The 18,745-nt window shown below is 37.5% G+C and overlaps 1 protein-coding gene across 1 annotated transcript in view; it reads left to right on the top strand.

Moving 5' to 3' along the window:
• Positions 1–2,321: 2,321 nt before the first annotated feature.
• LOC128746175 (potassium voltage-gated channel protein Shaker) overlaps positions 2,322–18,745 on the top strand; it is a 31,728-nt gene continuing 15,304 nt past the window's right edge. Inside the window, exons 1-4 of the mRNA XM_053843218.1 lie at positions 2,322–2,389; positions 4,539–4,662; positions 11,273–11,444; positions 12,263–12,359. Of these exons, the coding sequence (XP_053699193.1) occupies positions 2,322–2,389; positions 4,539–4,662; positions 11,273–11,444; positions 12,263–12,359 (461 nt within the window). The remainder of the gene's footprint in view (positions 2,390–4,538; positions 4,663–11,272; positions 11,445–12,262; positions 12,360–18,745) is intronic.

Below are 18,745 nucleotides of genomic sequence, written 5' to 3'. Positions count from 1 at the left end.
TTTTCTTTCAAAAAAAAACCGTTATTTTTATATTATTTCATGTCATTTCCATATCATGTTTTCATGTAATTTTCATGTAGTTTTCGAGTTTATTGTATTTTTCAGTGTGATTTTTCTGTTACCTTTATTATTTTTTGTATTTTGCTGTTATTTGTGCATCATTTTGTGTTGTTTCTGTATCACTTTTCATTTTTGTAACAATTAGTATCGTGTCATTTTAGTCCTTGATATCCTCATTATTTCATTCATGCTTTATTTTAGTGTTATTTGTTGTATCATTTTGCTTCCTTTAGCAGAATACAAATAAAGTGATGCCGAAATAATACAAAAATGACACCAACATAATCAAAAAAACGAAAAATTATTCAAAGAATATACAGCTTTGCATCATTTTTGAATCATTTTTGCATAATTTCTGTATCATTTCATCATTTTTCAGTCATTTTTGTACCATTTTTGCATCACTTTTCATTTCGGGGTTATTTTTTGTTATTTTTGTGCCTTTAAACTTCAAAATTTGGGGCTTTATATTGACTTATTTTATCTACGTTTCTTAAATGTTTTTGAGCTATATTCGCTTAGTTTTGCTGCTATAAGTAGGGTATTGTCGTTATCGTCGGGCCACTGTAATGGTCGGGCCATCCCGATTTTACAGTTTTAGTAACTCATGATATCTATGATACAACCATTGTAAAACTTCTTACTATGATAGCTAACTTTTCACAATATTGTGAGTTTCAATCTTGTATTCAAAACACCCGTACTGAATTCAGTGACTAAATCTTACAAAAAAAGTTTTCCAGGCGCAATGAACTTTTCTTCAAGAAATGATTCATGAAATGCAATTATCGAAATAAATTTTGCAAATGTATGAATTGTGTTGTGCTGCACACGAAGACTATAGAAAAATCCCCTCCGGTTAGGTGTTTGGGAAGGCTAAGGTAAAATACTAGAAAAGCGCTATTTGTAAAGGTCGGGCCACTTGAGTAGTCATGGTTGGACCACTATAATTTTATGCGCAGAAGCGCAATAATCGCTAGAGAATGTCAGTCACCTAAAATGTGATGAAATAAAGCAAAATTAATACGATAAAACCCTAGATTTTTGTTGTTTTTTTTATTGTAGTTGTACACTTCGGAAAAGGCGATTGTAGCAATATTGATTTTACAAGTTCGCCAAAATTTCGCAAAAATGCAATTTAAAATAGGGTATTTGTACCTATATGAGCCGTTGTTCACGGAATTCATTCTTTTCATGTCCCTATATAGAATTTCAATACGTATGTCTTAGATTTTCTGGGGTGGCCCAACCTGTACAACATGGCCCGACTATGCCTACATCTTTTGTCTACACGTAAATGCCTATAACTTTTTTGTTTTTCCAGCAATCAGTTCAAAACTTTCCGGCAACATACCTTATTCTTAGACTTTTGCAACGAACTATTTAAATTTCCAAAATTCCTTTTGAAACGAAAGTTATGGGCGAATTCCAAAACGTGGCCCAACCACGACGACACTCCCCTATATATAAATATGTCATGTATCATTTCCCTGTTATTATTTGTATCATTTTTGTGTCATTTCTGTGATATTAACATGTAATTGTGACACATTTTTGTACCCTTTCGTATTATTTTTGCATCATTGCCAATATTGTGTCAATTTTTTGGTTTCTTTTGTGCGCTTTTAGGGTTCAGTTTGTTTTTATTTTTGTTACAAGATTCCGTTATTTTTATTTTATTTCTTGCATCATTATTTTTGTGTCATCTTCCTATCTTTTCGTATCGTTTTTGTGTCAATATTAGACGGTTTTTGTTTGTTGTATATTTTTATACCATTTTTATATTAATTGTGTATTTGTTTGTATTTTTTTGTCATTTTATATCAGCTTCTATCTTTTTTGAAACACTTTTCCAGTACTTTTAGAGTCATTTTTGCATCATTTTTGTATCAATTGTTGCTACTTTGCCTTTTTGTGTTCCTTTTTGTATCTATTTTTTCCCGCATTATTTTGATTCATTTTGGAATGTATTGGTATGGTATGCTAAAAGCATCATTTTTAAAACATTTTTCTTTTATTTTCGTAAGTTCATATTGAGCATATTTCCATTTAAATCCAATGTTTTTTTCATTATTTCGACCGATAAGCATTTTGTCTCCGAATTACTCCGAATCAGGTCCGGAATAGGTCGTATTATTATGAAAATTTAGCTGACTTTTATCAGCAGTAATCTAGAAAAATACTCTCGGGAATTTTTTCAATCATTTTTCCGGACTGCTAAAAAATCTTTTCTGCATTTTCATAAAAAAAATTGTTCTACGATGACTGGCTCGAAAGTTATGAGCTACTGCTACAATCCTATCGACTCCTACAGCCTCTACCTGTCGAGGTTCGAACATGTGACAACTTATTTAGTAGATAAGTGTCGTACCTCGAGGCCAACGACAGGGAGGCTATATATTTCACGTTTTATATTCCACAGAACTAATGCATTAGTATTCCTACCGGAAAAATTACATAAAAAAGTTGTACCAATAAAACGATGGTGATATTCCTTGGAAAGAGATTTGTGAAACGAATACGCTTCCACTGAGCAGAAAACTCCATCCCATGCGGAATTTTTCATCAGTTTTTGAACAACCAATTCGACACTATTGTATCGAAGCACGTGCGCTCTCTGTTACCATCCTTCCCGGCGTCAATCCGCTAGCTTGTGTCCTCTTATTCTTGTCTTGTCACTTGTCTGTTCGTCATGCTTCATCCTGTCAGTTATTATATTATACATTCCGTTATAGCAGCAGCTGCTGACTGATTGTAGAGGAAAAAAGTTCAGTCAAATAAATTGAACCAGCGCAGTAGTGACACTCCTATAAACTCGGCTCCTGGCTGAGGCTTGCACGGACGGACAAGGACATTGAAGTCGGAAATAGATGGACTCTTGGGACGTAATCTGAACCAGATGCACCGTTGCACCTCACCGTCTACTCAAATTATCAACAACATAATTCAAAACTTTTCAATTGTCAGCGATGTACCCGACTACTGACACTGACACGCCACTGCGACACGGTTTCTGTCCAAAAATTGCTGCAATCGAATCGTTTCCGAGGACGACGCTGGAACCTGGCAGGTTCCCTGCGATTTCAAGCTTGATATATCCAATCTATACTGTCTGGTTGAAAACCATCGTTAATGGTTATCCATATTATTTTTTTCCCTTACATTCGCTCCCTCTATTGCGGGGAACGCCACAACGAATCGCATCATCGTTGTTATTATTTTTATTATTATAACAACATCAGACACATCGGCAATACAAACTGCCGTTGTTTGCCCGATAGCTGGTTGGCTGGCTGACTGGCTGTGGTGCGGTTCACCGCATATTAAAATCAATTTTCATTAGTGCATTCTATCGACCGACACCCGGGCTGAGCCTTTGGGCTGGCCTTCCCGTACTCTCAAGAAAAGCTCATATGGATTACTAACGGTTTGCTACGGTTTGAGCTAGAAAGTAGGATCGACACCTATCCACTAGACAGTCGGCCCAGCCCAAGGGCTGGGGGATAAACTTTCACATTTATAGTTGTTGATTTTGCGTCTTCTTCTCTTTGCACTAGGATATATTTTATTTTTTTATTATTTTTTTTTCGTCCACTTAATCCAGGTGCGGTGCCTATCCCGTGTAGACGTATTTCAATCGATTAATGATTCCATGTTAATTTTTTGTGTTCAAACCCTGTTAAGTTTGTACTGTATATGTTCAAAAACATTACAACAAAAAACGATTGATTTTTAATCATGCGTAACACAGCGCACAACCCAATTTAATTACAGCACAAAATTGACAGTGAAAGCAATTACTGTAATTTGCACATTAACGCCATTATCAATTTGAAACACAATATTCCAACTAAACTCTCGTCGAAGCCATCACCTATTGTCGGTATAAAATGGCAATTGAACGGTTGGTTATTCGAACATTTTCCCTCGGTTTTCACTTTTTCATTCGACTATCATTCGCTTGCAGAGCCAATCGAATGCGGCCACCGATCGGCGGTGGTGGCAAGTATTTCCTCGAATATCATCATATCAGCTTGGCAGCACACGCCAATTACAAACATCACAATTTAACTGGCACCTGTTGGGGCTGGCACACCGCAAACGAAACCGCGATAACGGGACATGAATGCATTTTTCCATTTCGTTGCAACTAAATAATTGCCTTTTGATAACAAAAACGAAAAGAAAAAAGTCAGCAATCAGTAAAGCAGACACAAATCCTGGACACGCCAATGAATGAATTTAACTTTTCGAACGATTTTCAAGCGCATTTGAACGGTTGAACCAACCAAACCGTTGACCTTGCCCGGCAGCTGTCAGCGCCGAAAGAACAAAATCCATCAAACGCCGAAACGCCAAATAAAACAATTCCCTTTCGGCAAACAGTCAAACAAATCAGCATAGAAAAAATAAACCCAACGGAAAAAACAATAGATAACTAATTGACTTTTTTTTCTTTCTGACTTTTCTTCCGGCAGGTCTCTCCCCAAGTTGAGCAGTCAGGATGAAGAAGGGGGGGCGGCGCACGGTTTTGGGGGAGGCCATACTCATTTTGAACCAATACCGCACGATCACGATTTCTGCGAGAGAGTTGTTATAAACGTAAGTATGCCTACATACATATAAATATAGCCCGCCCGGCCGCCTATCGGAACCACACTGCCACTGCCAGTGTGATTCTATTTCCGTTTCCATTGTTGTTTTCCCTGTTTTTGTCTTGTCATATTGTGTTTATGTATTTCTCGCCTCGTAAATTCAATCGCAATAAGTATTTATCGAATGGAAGCAGCAAGCAAAGCGTGTTCTGTGCTTTAAAGACGATTCATCTTTAACATTTTCTCGATTATGTGGTTCATTCAATTTTATAAGATACTTTGAAGAAAAATTCAGGTTTCACCAAAAAATCGGTGGGATTGTATACAACCGCATTGTTGACGGTGCACTTCGTTGATCTCGGTGACAAAATTATAATGGCGGCATCTCATTTTTAGTAGTAGAAACAATGCGTCTACAACATGTTTTATAGTAGACATGGATATTTGTGGTAAATTTATTGTGTAACTGGCACAAATTTAAATTTTATACTTTTTTGTTTTATAATTCATGAAAGGGAATTGGCCATTAAATGGCCATGAAATTAACTGCCTGGATAAAACGATTTTTTCTTTTTCATTTAAAAAAATTAATAAAAAGAGGATAAAATTTACTGTAAATGAAAACTTTTGTTCGCGAAAAAATATATTTTTTTATAGTAAAGGTATTTAAAAATTGTTAACCACTCATTTTTATGAGAGAATCTGTCAAAACCATGAAAGTGCAAGTGCACTATAATATATTTGACGGTATCATTATCTTTTCGGACAATGAATTTTGATATTTTTACCATATTTTGTATACTAACTCTACTTACTTACTTCAGGTATCAGGTATCAGCATCTTTGGCTCGAGTAGCACGTTCCTCACAATCATGTGGAAGATTTGTGTCTTGCCCATCTTGCCCGTGTCATCATTTACCTGATGAGGACGGGAAGGAAAACAGGAGGAATAGGAAGAGGTGGATGAGGAATTTGGACAAACATAAACATATATATACCGAGAGATTTTTGTACCCCCGAGGGGATACTGCAATCCTTGGTAGTTAACTTATCAATAGTACACCCCGTGGGGGGTATACTCATGATAAATAAGAGCTTATAGCTCAATACCGCTTTCGGTAAAGAACATCAAAATGTCTCGTAATTTTAGTTTCCTAAAATCCGATTCATTTAAGACGTAGGATCCAAAGATCCTATGACGCAATTGTGCTACTGCAGGATAGTTGCAAATTACGTGATATGGTGTACCGTAGTCGGATTCCCATAAATTACAATGAAGCCATATGATAATTTAGTCTGCAGTGACCAGCCACTGATCTGACAAGAATACTGCAATTTACCTTTGAGTATTGCAAAAGAAATTTCGCAACCTTCTCACAAGGCTTAACCAATGAAACTTTTCGTTTGACGACAAGTTTCAAGATTTTGCCAATAACGTACATGTTCAGATGAAAACCAAGATCGAATCTTTTGTTTTATCCAACATGCCGCAATTGGTAAAGCAGGTTCCGGTCCGAAAACCGACTTTTCTGCTCCAGATCTTGCTAGTTCATCAGCCCATTCATTTCCGGTTATACCAGAATGGCCAGGAACCCAAACCAGATGAACGGCATTTAGAATGCTTAGTTCTTCTAATTGGGTGTGGCAGGCGATGACTGTTTTAGATTTAGAATTAGCCGCACAAAGGGCTTTTATAGCGGCTTGACTGTCAGAACAGAAGTAGATAATCTTGCCTATCAGTTCTTTCCGAAGTGCAAACTGAGCTCCGCACATAATTGCAAAGATTTCAGCTTGAAAAACGGTGCAGTAACTACCCAACGAATAGGATTCCTCCAATTCCAGCTCACGGCAGTAAACACCAGCACCCGCGCGACCTTCGTACAAGGAACCATCGGTATAACAGACCACATAGTCGGAAATTTTCCTTTCCATGTAGCCTGACATCCAATCCTCTCTAGGAGGAAAGTCACTTGAGAAAGTCCTATACGGGAAAGTACGCATGAGCGTTACATCGCTAGGAGCAAGGGCAAACTTGTCCTCAGCAACAATTTGCGACCACAGTCGAGTATGACCAGTGGAACCGTCCACAGACTGCCAAAGGCCAATCGCGTGTAGTCGATAAGCACATATTAGTGCCTCTTGCTTCAGGTGGAAGTGTAGAGGTTTAATATTGAAAATAGCTTCTAGAGCGGCAGTAGGAGTTGTAGTAAATCACCAGACATTGCCATTAAACACATCCTTTGAAGATGGTTTAGCTTTGTCTGGACAGTCACAACTTCCCCTCTCTGCCACCATACAAGCCAACCATACGCCAGTATTGGTCTGACAACGACCGTGTATAACCAGTGTATGTATTTGGGTTTAAGCCCCCAAGAGTTGCCAATTGCTCGTCTACATTGCCCAAAGGCCATGCACGCTTTTTTAATTCGGAAATCAATATTTGTGGACCAGTCAAGCTTGGAGTTGAGAATCAACCCCACGTACTTCACTTCGTTCACAACATCAACATCCGAATCGTAAAAGCGCAGAGCGCGAGCTCCATTGATATTTCTACGTCTTGAAAATAAGACGATAGATGTTTTGCTCGGATTTACCGAAAGTGCAGTTTCTTGGCACCACGTTTCCACGACGCGTAGTGCCTGCTGCATTAAGTCAAATAATGTGCTTATGCACTTTCCAACTACTAGGATGAGATAGTCATCCGCAAAACCATATGACGGATAGCCTAGACCATTGAGTTTCCTCAGTAGGCCATCCGCCGCAAGGTTCCATAAAAGAGGCGAGAGAACACCACCTTGTGGACATCCACAAACACTTTGCTTCCAAATACTTGCTTGCCGTAAGGACGAAAAAAGCAATCGGTTACTAAGCATTTGTTCTATCCACTTTCTGATTATTGAAGGCACATTATGATAACGAGCAGCCTCCAAAATGGAAGCGAAAGATACGTTATCAAACGCGCCTTCAATATCCAAAAAAGTTCCTAAGCAAGATTCCTTTTGTGAAAAAGCAACCTCAATTTTATCCACCACATCATGTAATAAAGTGGTTGTAGACTTGCCACTTTGATAAGTATGTTGTGCTGAATGAAGAGGAACTTCTACTAAGCTTGTTTCGCGGATGTGATGATCAACAATCCGCTCAAGTGATTTAAGCAAGAAATACGTTAGACTGATTGGTCTAAAACTTTTTGCTTGCTCGTATGTCGCGCATCCACCTTTAGGAATAAACTTAATGGTTATTTCACGCAACTGAGTTGGGATGTACCCAATAGCAATACTACACACAAACATCCTTCTCAGAATTTGTTTGAAGTACTTGAATCCTTTCCGCAGTAGAATTGGGTATCTTCCATCTGTTCCAGGAGATTTGTATGGAGAGAAGCTGTTCACGGCCCACTCAATCGCTTCAGTTGTGACAAGTCTCCGAGCAAAATCCCATCGATCTAAGCCACCTAAAATGATTTCTGGATCGTTTCGAACTTCAGCTTCCACACAGCCTAGAAAGTGACTATAAAAGAGACATTCCAGGATTTCATTGTCATTCGAACAGTATTCGCCGTTCGAACTTCGAATGTTATTAACCTGATAATCTTTCGATTTTGACAGTATTTTATCAAATCGACTTGCTTCGCCGAAACTGGAAACGTTGCTGCAGAACCTGTGCCAGCTCGTGCGTGCTGAAGATCGTAGAGCCTTTGCATAGGCTTTCCGGGCCTGCTTGAAAGACTCAACACCATCCCTACGACATCTATTACAGGCTCTCCTGCATCGTTTCTTTAGTTCCGCGAGATGAGAGTTCCACCATGGTGTTCCTCTAGTCGTTTTAATAGTTTTTAGCGGGCAGGCTACTTCAAAAGCTTCCGCAATAAAAGATGTTGCGACATCTACAGCGACATCCAAGTCTGACGTTGAGTCGATGACTCAATCGTCGGTTCGAATCCTTGAAATTTCGTCGCCAGTTCCTCCTCAAAGAGTTCCCAGTCGGAAAATCTCGGATTGCGAAAAGCGGCAGCGTTCAAGGGTGTCTCCTGGCTGATCAAAATATATAAAGCAATGACCAGATATTGGTTTCTCGTTTGAAATTTGTCATATCAGTTTTGCTGAAAACAGCAAAGTTCTGGTTTCCAATATCCGTCGAATGAAAGTACCCCTTGCGAAAACCCCATCGAACCAATGCGATGGTGACAGAGCCATTAAAAAGATTTTCGCATGAATACAAATTTGCTGCCCGTTTGAATTGAAGATTTATTTATGCGACTCTAACTATTTGACTAATGGAGTACCGTCAAACGGGGTAACTTGCAACAGTTCTCAACTATGAGTGCAAGTGAAAACTCATCTGTAGTACATTTGAGGACATTTACTTAATACAAAGTTATTAGATCTAGCATAGAACAATTTCACATATTGAGAAAAAATATGCGATCAATATTGACTGTTGTAGACTTTTTTAACTAATTTGTTACTAGTAACCCCTTAAACGGGGTAACTTGCAACAAGCAATATTTTTTGGAAACTGAAAGAATTTAAAGATATGAATGAGTTTCTTTTGACTTGAATATGCAAATGATAATCCGACTTGCGATTTTTAATGCTTTTGCTATGAATATACGCATAAATGTCCTATGTCACGTTAGTGAAAAAAATTTATGAACCCCGTAACGGAAATTATAGAAACAACTTTTTATATTATTCATGCAGTTGATATACCTTGCCTGTATCCGATAGAGCTGCCTAGTTTAAGGACCATTCACATATTACGTAACGCACTTAGGGAAGCGGGAGTTGTGTAACAACGTATTACACGTCGTATATCCACTATGCAAAATCACGTCATGAAGTGGAGCGGGAGAGTTAAAAATCATCGATATCTTACGTAGTTACGTAATATATGAATGTTCATTACGTTACGAGTGATCGAATTAGACACTGTCATATTCCTGGTCGATTCTCTCAGTAAGGTTATTTTCTTTTTAGCCTCTTCTATGGCGATTTTCAGTATATCCAGAGAAAAACTAGCATATTTCCAACTTACCGAAAGTATCTTACACCCTTCAGGTGTGCTTTAGTATTGTTTGATGCAAAATTAAATAATAAATTGCTTCTTGAAGCTAACGGAACAAGCTTTTTATATCCACCAGCTGCTGCAAGTTATCCCGGTTAAGCTCTTGTTTTACGAATAATGTGGTAACAAGTAAGATAGACAAAACTAGTCATCATAAGTCGATTATTTTGTTTCCTTATTGTTCATTTTACTATAAAAAATGTATGTTAGGTTTCATTTATTTGAAGTGTCTGTGGGCGACACGAACGTTTTACTGACGAAAAGTTGACGATGAATTTGACACCATCTTGTGAGATTTTTTAAAAATCACCAAAACAGCAGAAAATCAACATAACAGTATCTAAGGCTTCTTTGAACTGTAGACAACAAGATTCAGTGACTGATATAGATTAAAAATTGAAGTAACAGATCAAAAAGTACAGTAAATTGGATCGATGCAGTGTTGTTGCATGTTACCCTGCTGTTGCAAGTTACCCCGTTTGATGGTATATGCACAAACAATCTCCAACACAGATCAGACAGCAAATTGTAAGCGAAGCCAATTATGTTGGCCAGCACGCACTTGGCATAGAACCCATAAGGGAAATTGGGCAGGACGCAAGGGACAACAAAGATCGACCGTACCAGAGCCCCGCATGGCACAGTAGGGGCAAGATGCCCAAAGCACTCCGTTCACGACTGGCATGTTTTCACCCCTCCAGCTATTCAGTCATCGGCAAGGTATAACTTGACTTAGGGGCTCCTGATTTGCACACTCTTACGGCAGGGTCAGGTCTCGTGGCTCAATTTTTGCCTAAACGTACAATTCGGGACCAACCGTCAAAGGGCATAACTGCAGAATGTGACCGATTGAGAATCTCTCTCTCTGTGCTAATACAGCAGAGAAAATACCTCTCCCTAGTAGTAGTAGACACCCTGTTTAATTTTTTTTTGCAGTCAAAAGTTGAAACAGCATTAAGTCGATGGTAACAGCTTTTTATTCAACAAACTCTTATGTCACCAAAACTACAAACAAGACTGGATATAAACCGTATGACCTGTAAATAATGCATTAATACTATTAAAGGAACCAGTAGATTTCTAGCGCTCCTATGGTAGAGGATGTATTTTCACGCTAAATAAACGACACTTTGAGAATGTTTTCAATTGATCACGTAAATATTACCCACAAAAATCTTCTTACTGCTACATATGCTTTCTTGAGAGACACCGAGAACGCGAATAGTGCTTTCAAAACTTTATGGTTTGTTACGAAATTCTTAAGTAATTGCACTATATTGCTCTGCTCAAAAGGAATTTGTAATTTCTGCACCAACATTCTAAACTTTATCTATAAAATTGTAAACATAAAACTGTAAACAAATATATATTGAATACTACAAACTAATGAATTTGCTTATAAGATTTGAAGTTTGCTTGAAAAGTTTTATCGTGGAAATCGAAAAATTTATATTAAATTCACATGTGATCTGTTTTAATAAAATAAAAAATTCAATTTGTCTAAGCACTAACGTTCTGTATTGTTTTCCTCTTTCCTTCCCTCCAAACAGGTCAGCGGTTTAAGGTTCGAGACGCAGCTACGAACGCTAAACCAGTTCCCCGATACTCTGCTAGGCGATCCGGATCGAAGGCTGAGGTACTTCGATCCGCTGCGGAATGAATATTTTTTTGACCGGAATCGGCCGAGCTTTGATGCCATTTTGTATTATTATCAAAGCGGTAGTATATATCAATTCAATTTCCCCGTCAGCGAACCTAATGGATTTGTTTGAATTTCATCTTTTCCCTTTTCTCTCTTCTTTATTTTTCGGTTCTGTTTCTCCTGGAAAAAACGCATCAACCTACCACCACCAACCACAAATAAAAAAAAATACAACCAACCATTATCGCCAAAAAAAATCGATCACCACCGCTACTTCTTGTGCTTTGATTTGATTTTCCGTTTCGGTTCTGTGTGTCGTTCCGTTCGCGTTCCGACGAAAATCTAATGCAACTGGAACAAAAATCAACAATATCCTCAAAATGCCTGATCATTTCTCATCTCGCTCGCTCGCTCGTTCGCATCGACCACCGCCCACTCGCCTGCCTGCCCGCCCGCCTGTATGAACACAACCGCCCACCAACCCGCCCGCTCGCCTGGCACTCAAACAATAAACTTTCGACGCCCATCTGACGCCGCACCCCGACGCCAAACTTACTACGCCGACAACAAAAAAAATCGTGTTTTCCGTGCAATTTGTGTATTTGTGTGTACTGCACTTTTTTGCGTTACTTTCGTTCCGTTCCGTTCCGTTTCGAACCGAACCGTTTCGTTTGTTCCGTTTTACCCGTGTGTGTGTGTGCTTGTGAATTTTTTTCCCCGTTAATTCTTCGATTGGAATGCTGCCTGTGCTACCTGTGATGCTGACACCGATGATGCTGCTGCGGCTGACGATGATGATGATGATGATAACTATAATGATGCGTGCGGCTGACCTTTCTGCGCTGGCGCTTTTGCGGGAAAACATCAAAAACCGTATTTGCTCACGGATAATTCCAAGGCGGTCGGTTACGGAGACCAGTCAACGTACCTTTAGATGTATTTAGCGAAGAAATTAAGTTTTATGAATTAGGCGAACAAGCAACTAATAAATTTAGGTGAGTACATATTATCTAGTGTGGAAAGGTGGAGAGAGTTGACTATCATCTTCGGCGGAAGCAAATCGGGGAAAATGCGCTCACTGAAACAATTCCCGTTCGCTTCGCTTTGGATATAACCTACTGCACACGAAAGGATGCTACACTAGCGTTGTTCGTGGTGGTCCGTGGTAGTAGCATAGAGCAAAATGAGCTAGGTGAAAATCGATTTTCATCTACAATGTTTGGTTTTGCATGCTACAACCCCCGGACGACGCGACACGAACGAATGTACCTACCCATTCAGGCAGTCGAAATTTTTGGAACATCTCGCCCAGTTAGGTAACATGACACGACAGCAGCTGGGTTTGTTTCGATTGTAGCTTTCCTATTGATTTATAGCTTTGTCGGATAATCTAAAATTTGAATCTCTATTTCAAATTTATCTACAATACTTCAATAGAAATTTTCCAATTTTCTCGAACATCACTTATTTCAAAAATCCATAACTCTTAAACCAATCATCCGAGAACTAACGTTTTTTAGGAAAATGCAAAAAAGATTTCTGAGCAATTTATTGTTCCGAACTTGAGCAAAGCCAAGGTACTACATTCTCGTTCTGAACTGTTTACTCGATAGATTTCGCAACGAGTTGTTGGAATTTGCAAAACTAGTACGATCATAGTATTGACTCCTACTGTCTCACAGAGACCAGTTTCGTACCTTGTCGAGATCAATTAGATAACATAAAAAACTACAAGGTATACATCCCTAAGGGTTGTACGAATGGGTGACGTAGGACTATATGAGATCATTAGATCAAAGTCTAATGTAAACTGCATTTCTGGCATATGAATGTTTATAAGAATCTGTGAGTGCCATTGTTTAAGTAAATATTTAAAATAGAGCGAAATATTCAGATTCAATTCTTCATTGAATGCAATGGTGGCTTTGAAAATACGTGGACGGGGGCTCATAAGTACAACGCCTGCAACCATTGAGACATAGAAGATTTCTTTTAAAAATCGCTTGTATGGGCCCCTTTCTTAAAGAAGGCAAAGATCCTAATTCACTATAGAAAAAGATCCTGCCTCCAAAAACCCCCATCCAAATTTTATTCCTTTTGATTGATTAGTTCTCGAGTTATGCAGAAATTTGTAGATTATTTGTATGGGAGCCCCCCCTCCTAAAGAGCGGAAGGGTTTCAATTCACCATAGAAAAAATTCTTGCCTTCTGAAACCCCCACATGCCAAATTTGGTTCCATTTGCTTGATTAGTTCTCGAGTTTTGAGGAAATATGTGTTTCATCTGTATGGGAGCCCCCCCCTGTTACACCCTCCTTAAAATTGCTCTCTTATCCCATCCATAAAATTGCTGATCATTTTATCTTTCCAACGACATGTAAATTGTTCAGTTTCGTTCAGTAGTTTAGTAGATATTAGCATTTGAAATCTTTCATTCCAACGTTACACTTCTTTTTTCGTTTTCACAAAGTGCTACCCAGTACCAGATAGTAAACAAAGGCGTAGTCCTACGTCAAAAGATACATAACTAATACACGAGTAACGCTCAAACAACATAGAACATTTTTTTAGATGTGGACCACATTATGTGGTTTTAACCAGTGTGTCATTCATCACGCACCATATAACTGACACACAAAAATAACATAAAATGATAAACAAGTGACGTACAAATGTTGTCATAAAAAATCAAACGACATGCAAACGGTACAGCAATGATAACTGGCACAATAATAACTGATTTTTTTTTACTAAAATGACATAATAAAGAAATAATGTAAAGATGAAACAAAAAAGAAAGCTCAAAAAGGCAAAAAATAACAAAAAACATACACACAGAAACGAAAAATGGCACTAAAATAATAATAAAAGACGACAGAAAAATTGTTGAAACGAATACAAGATATAATACAAAAATAACGAAATGGAACAAAAAAGTTACAGAAAACTAACACAAAATGATGCAATAATAATGCAATACTGAAGCAGAAAAAAGACACAAAAATAACTATCTGTTAATGCACAAGAATGAAAAATAATACAAAACTGGCACCAACAGTTTTTCAAAAATTACATGAATATTATACACAAATGACACGAAATGATATCTATACCTATAAAAATGGATTTCTGTCAGTCTGTCTGTCCCTATGTTCCTTTTAGAATCGAAAACTACTGAACTGATCGACGTGCAAATTTGCATATAGAGGTTTTTGGGGCCAGAAAAGATTTTTATGATAGTTAGAAACCCCTCCCCCCACTAAGAGGGGGGGCTATCATACAAATGAAACACAAATTTCTGCATAACTCGAGACTAATCAAGCAAATGGAACAAAATTTTACGTGTGGGTGTTTCTGTAGACAAGAATTTTTTCTATGGTGAATTGATGAATTGATGCATTGGTGAATTGGTGGCTCCCCAGTTTAGGAGGGGGGGCTCCTATACAAATGAACTACAAATTTCCTCATAACTCGAAAACTAATCAAATGGAACCATGTTTGGCACGTGGATGTTTTTATTGGCATTATTGTTTTCTATGATGAATTAAGACCCCTTACCTTTTTAGGGGGGTGGGGGGCTCCCATACAAATGAAATACAAATTTCCTCATAACTCGAGAACTAATCAAGTAAATGGAACCAAATTTGACATGTGGGTGTTTTTAGAGACAAGAATTTTTTCTATGGTGAATTGAAACCTCTCCCTATTTTAGGAGGAGGGGGGGCTCCCATACAAACGAAAAACGAATTTCCTTATAACTCGAGAATTAATTGATCAAATGGAACCATATTTGGCATGTGGGTGTTTTTGGAGGCATGATTTTTTTCTATGATGAATTAGGACCCCTTACCTTTTTAGGAGGGGGGACTCCCATATAAATGAAATACAAATTTCCTCATAACTCCAGAACTAATCAAGCAAATGGAACCAAATTTGGTATGTGGGGGGTTTTGGAAGCAGGAATTTTTTTAATGATAGTTTGAGACCCCTCACCCCTGTGGTAGGGGGATAACGACTCTCATACAAATAAAACAGAAATTTTTGCGTAACTCAAAAAATAATCGAACTCGAGAAATTTTAGACTCTTTCATAAAACATTAATCAATAACAAGACCACCAAAAACTATCAATAGTAACATTAGATAATTCAGTGCGAGACGACCACAGGCCGCGAGTGTTGCCGGTGACCTGCCGTCGGAAGCGCCGGCCACTGCAGGGGACAGCACCCCGTAGAGATCACCTCTATCTAGGTTTATTTATTTTCCTAGATCTACTGACCTCTATTACTTTCCCTCAGTTGGGTCACCTCTGCGAAATGGTACTTTCTACGAAAAGGTTTTCCACGAATTCCGCGTTATGGTCAACCGAGAATTGGTGTTCCGCAAAATGGTATTCGACGAAAAGGTTTGTAATGATGGCGAATATTTAAATGCTATCGGCTTTATTTTATCAGGCTAAGCAATGGAGGGAGTCGTTTTCTACTTTACTGTAAAATTTGTATATTAAAACACCCATGAACTCCCCAAAAACTTGCAAAAGTCAAGATTGTGGCAAAGGTCATCCGAGATTGACGATTTATTAACACAGTTTAATTTGTGGCAATACGAAATTTATCGGGACAGCTAGTAAGAAATAAAACAAAAATAATATTGTAATATTTAAACAAAAAAAATAAAACATGCGACCTTTAAATGAAACGGACCGGAACGGAAAATTTCAAAAACATGGTACAAAAATATATTTAGTTAATTTTTTGATTCAAACCTACAATATTTCGAACTATAAGTGCGCAATTTTGCCTTGCTTAAAAAAATTGACACAGAAAAATAATACAAAAAGATACAAGTATGATTTGAAAACGACAAAAGAAATACAAAAGTAGGATACACTCAAGTTAAGTTTTTACACGTTTTTTTTTTCAATGTTTTAACTATCGCGGTTTTTATAACGATTTTTACATTAACATGGTTTATTTTTATAACGATTTTTGAATCGACGCGGTTTTTTTAGCGATTTTAAAATATGGGCGGTTTTTTCGACGACTTTTTCAATACAGGTATACCTTGATGGTACTTACACCCTTGCTTTGTTTAGCGTACGTATTATCGAAATGTACGTACTGTCGAATCACAATTTTAGGCTTAGAAACATTGTTGTATTATGCTTAATATCGCATGAAATTTGCAAATTTGCATACACTTTTGCATAAATATATATTTTAGTGATGTTGATTTGGTAACGCAGTTAATTTTTAATTTTTTTAAATCAATGATATTCCCCTTTGTGAAGATTGGAATGAAACAAGTAAAGTGTTGCTAGAAAATGTACGTACTATCGAGGCAAAATGTACGTATTATCGAGGGTACGTACTATCGGGAGTACGTATTAGCAAGGGTACGTACTATCGAGGTATACCTGTATGTCAAAGTGGTATCAAATTACTGGATTTTTTAATACAAGTTCTTGAGTGAACAATTTGAACAGGGTAATTTTCCCATCTGAACCCATCTGAAATTCTTTCCAAAATATCCGCCGTCGGTTCTGCCAGGATATGACTACCCAGCTAGCACCAACTCGTATAAAAATGGTTGAAAATTATCGTAAATATCTCTTAACAAATTCGAAATTCAAAACCGTAACTAAAGCTTGATAAAATGGGCCCAAGCCGATTTTCTATCGTATACGGTGATAATAACTGACATACATACGATTTTCAGCACAAAACTGTATAGCATTACGAAGAAAGTCGTGCTTAGTCGGATATTATCGTACCGTCATCCGGGGATACTTGCAACACGGGGGTTACTTGCAACACTTTGGCGCATCGCACTTTTGACAGCTCTAACGCATTTGTTTGTTAACATAACCATTTGTACCCAATGCCATTTTAAAGAAGGGACGTTTACCTATTGTTTAGTTAAGTTTAATCCATTACATCATTGTTTTGCTTGTTTCTATACGATTGGAAAGTAATACCACTTTCAGAGTAGGAAAAATGGATGTGCAAAGTTGCGTCAGTTTATTGACATGGAATTATTTTTTATTGTTTGGTTCCTGTACACAATAAGTGCATCATATTAGCTAACAAATAGCAACTTTGAGCTTTGTTTATATTTTGAACTTGGAGAAGAAACGATGAATTCGTGTTGTTACTTCCAATATGGCGCGGCTAGCAGCACTTCTAAAAATGAAAATTATCGTAATAGACAGTACAAAATAAGTTTGCATCTGTACGATGTTATTTCGTCTACCACCATCTCCAGAAAAATTAAAATTGTGAAAAATTTCACGTGCCTTGAAACGGCAATTTGGAGTTCGCCGACATGCCACAATTTCACCGAATATCTTTAAAAAGCGATAGACGAAATTGGGAAACAAAAAACGCCTCCAGTATCTCTTGTTTTACTACAAATACATTCAAAATATCTCAAAATAGTCATTCGCGGTTTGAAATCAGATATAAAATCATAAGAAACGCAAAATCAGAAAAGTGTTGCAAGTAACCCCGTTTACTGGGTAACTTGCAACACCCCTATTTTCGGATCATTCTACAGATTCATTTAGTTTATATTTTTTCTCATAATCATAAATCAAAAGTACTCACCACTATACACGTTTTGGCTACTTACACTTGAACCTAAACGGTATACTTCGAAAGTTATACTAAGTCAAAGTTCAAAAGTGTTGCAAGTATCCCCGGATGACGGTATATAAATATTTACTTATAATAGTCGTAAGGCTTATAATTATTTCTAATCACGTATATCACCTTCAAAATAGTACGGAAATGCGATTCTGTGCTTTAACCACGATTTATTAGCTGCTGATGCTAATTTATTTATTAGCACGTAATGCTGATTTTTATCTTTTTCATACATATGAAAAGGCTAGCCGGCCTCAAAAGTATCCAGAGGGCTTAGAGGTATGAGGTTGAGTTAACAAAATGATATTAAAATGGTAAAAACACAAAAAGATGCAAAACAATGAAAATTCGGTACAAAAATAACATGAAGAAAGAAGAAACAAACATCAGCATAAATCGATAAATTGACCCAAAACACTCACTACCGCTCGAAAAAAAAACGTTCTTCATCGGAAGCAATATTCAAAAGGGGTTGCATAAATTTTCGGAACCGTATAAACTAAACTATTAAATTCAAATACATCAGACAATGCAGTTCTAACACTAAGTTAATTACTTTATAATAATGTACCTTTTATTAGAACTGGAAGTAGTTGGAACGTTGCCACTTGCCTTACTTGGAGAACTAGCAGAAAGCAGTTCGTGGCTAGAATGATGTCAAGGGATATTAACTGTTCCGCTATTCTAATTCAACTTAGCTTATATGCTCCCAAACGTAACCTTACTGCTTTACTTCTTA

The sequence above is a fragment of the Sabethes cyaneus genome, chromosome 1, assembly GCF_943734655.1.
Source record: "Sabethes cyaneus chromosome 1, idSabCyanKW18_F2, whole genome shotgun sequence".
Taxonomy (NCBI): Eukaryota; Metazoa; Arthropoda; class Insecta; order Diptera; family Culicidae; genus Sabethes; species Sabethes cyaneus.
Note: the sequence above shows the minus strand (reverse complement) of the source record. Positions and strands in the feature narration are given on the sequence as shown.